The following is a 2496-nucleotide window of genomic DNA, read 5'->3' on the forward strand; positions in this document are numbered from 1 at the left end:
ATGTTTCTTCACCTGGACTTTGTCACTCTATACGTTTATGATATTTGTAGCACAAGAGCACGCTTGTGTCTCAGGATCACCTTTTCCCATCAGACGACCTCCAAATGGCTGCAGCTATCCATCCTCCCTGGTGGGTGAACCTTGGCGAGGTGTCTTGGCTTACCCACCTCTGAAGGATGAAGAAATCATAGAATCACAGAATGGTTTGAGTTGGAAAGGACCTTAAAGCCCACCCAGTGCCACCCCCTGCCATGGGCAGGGACCCCTCCCACTAGCCCAGGTTGCCCAAAGCCTCATCCAGCCTGGCCTTGAACCCCTCCAGGGATGGGGCATCCACAGCTTCTCTGGGCACCCTGGGCCACTGCCTCACCACCCTCACAGTGAAAAAAATTCTTCCTAATGTCTCATCTCAATCTCCCCTCTTCTGCCTACACGCCCTGAAGCTCGGTTCTTCTAATCCATCTCCTGTAGATGGACGCTGAATGAGAAATTGCCGGAGTAGCCAGAACTGGAGAACACCCAGTTTTCAGAGCTATCTTCAGCCTAAAGAGATCTTCCGCCTGCTGGGAAAAGCTACCAAGCTGTGGCTGCTTAATGCTAAATCTAATTTAACCTCATGTTTTCCTAGGAAAAAAAACAAAAAACAAAAAAACAAAAAACCAACAACCTTGGTGTTTATTCAGGAAGGGATTTAAAATTCCAGTTTGCCAAATGCATCATGCAGGGAGGAGATGATCAAATTTCTTTGACCTACCCCTTGTTACTTCCAGAGATGGGAAATGCGATGTGGCAGCCTCTGCTGTACCAAAATCCAGTAAACTCAAAGCAGTTTTAATTGCACCCCCGCACCCAGTGAGAATTGCTCGTTTGTGTTAAACCTCACAGTTAAGGAAGAGGTTTCTGGGACTCATTTCCTGGGATTGTTTGTGAACACTATCTAACCGCAGGTATCCCCTTTTTCTGTAGAAATATTTCTCGGTTCAGACTCACCCTGGTGTGAATGTGCATTCCAGCTTCTGCCTATCCCATTTTATTTATGCCAAGTACCCTCCCCACAGAAAATGTTCTCTTTGGCAGAGCGCCCTGAGGATGACAGGAGCGGAGGCTGGGTGAACTGAAGGAAGACAGAGAGGAGAAAGGGATATAATCCTTATTAAAACATTTTTAAAGCTGGGCTTCCGTTGGTTGAGCTGCAAACCAGGCACTGGCTGGTGGACCAGACTGGTGGGCACAGCTTCGGAGTCCGAGTCATGCCAGGAACAGGAGATCCTTATGCGGGTAGCTAGACTGTAAAAGCTAAACCAGTGCGCTTGGATGCCAAAAGTTAACTGTAGGTAACTCCATTTTAGTCTTAAGAAGGGATTTTTCCTTCTGTATCGACAGACATCATGACTTAATCCCCCTGAGTATTTTCAAGCTTTTTCACAACATGGGTATCCCTTCTCTGAAAAGCTGTGATGGGGATGCTTTCATAGAATCACAGAATCACAGAAGGGTTTGGGTGGGAAGGGACCTTAAAGCCCACCCAGTGCCACCCCCTGCCATGGGCAGGGACACCTCCCACTAGCCCAGGTTGCCCAAAGCCTCATCCAGCCTGGCCTTGAACCCCTCCAGGGATGGGGCATCCACAGCTTCTCTGGGCAACCTGGCCCAGGGTCTCCCCATCTTTCCTGGAGACCCCCCAGAAGTTCTGCCAGAAGCTCTCCCCGGAGCCTTCTCTTCTCCAGGCTGCACACCCCCAACTCTCTCCTTTGCCTTTCCAGCTCTAGCACATCCCTGTCCCAGTTCTCTCCATCCAAAGGGCTGAGCGGGTCTTTAGACACGCTGGTGATAACAAAGAATTAAATGTGATTTAACACCATGGGATGAGTCAGGTGCAAACGCTGCTCAGACCCCAAAACTGATGGTCCCCAAGGTTGAGAGCCATCACTTTGGAGCTGGATGACGTTTAGGGTGACTGGGGCCACCCATCACCATCCCTTTGGTGCACTGGGATCCCTCCGTTCACCTCTGATGTAATTAACGCCCGTTTCTCCGTTTGTGTTGCAGACGAGGTCCAGCTCACGAACAAAGACCCACGGTGGGTCGGCGCCTGGTGGCTCGGTTTCCTGGTCGCAGCCAGCCTGGTGGCCGTGTCTGCCGTGCCTTATTTCTTCTTCCCACAGGAAATGCCAAAAGAGGTAGGAGAGGTGCCGCACATTCCCCTTTTGGCGTCGCACACCAACACCTCGTGTGCCGATACGCGCGTCCCTCCCTCCCCACCAGCATTAGCTGCTGCGTCCGTGGGAAACGCGACTGTGGAAGTGGTCGTGGAGTTCATCGCTGCATCCTAAAGTCAGATGTGAGCCCTTCTGGCTCACCTGGAAGGGAAGCAATGGTCCTGCTCCTTCTGCTCCATCCCATTTGGGAGATGCTGCATCTTGTTTCCCTTCAGGAGGAGCCACGTGTGCCCAGCGATGAAATCGGTCCCAGTTCATAATGCACCAGGAGCCTTTC

The 2496-nt window shown here is 51.2% G+C and overlaps 1 protein-coding gene across 1 annotated transcript in view; it reads left to right on the forward strand.

Moving 5' to 3' along the window:
- The window catches only part of LOC104464858 (solute carrier organic anion transporter family member 2B1-like), a gene marked incomplete at its 3' end in the record, with an annotated part of 7193 nt that extends 5013 nt beyond the window's left edge, over positions 1-2180 (forward strand). The window contains exon 6 of the mRNA XM_010077699.1: positions 2050-2180. Within this exon, the coding sequence (XP_010076001.1) occupies positions 2050-2180 (131 nt within the window). The remainder of the gene's footprint in view (positions 1-2049) is intronic.
- Positions 2181-2496: the final 316 nt, after the last annotated feature.

Source organism: Pterocles gutturalis, unplaced genomic scaffold, assembly GCF_000699245.1.
Source record: "Pterocles gutturalis isolate BGI_N339 unplaced genomic scaffold, ASM69924v1 scaffold6408, whole genome shotgun sequence".
NCBI classification, from domain to species: Eukaryota; Metazoa; Chordata; class Aves; order Pterocliformes; family Pteroclidae; genus Pterocles; species Pterocles gutturalis.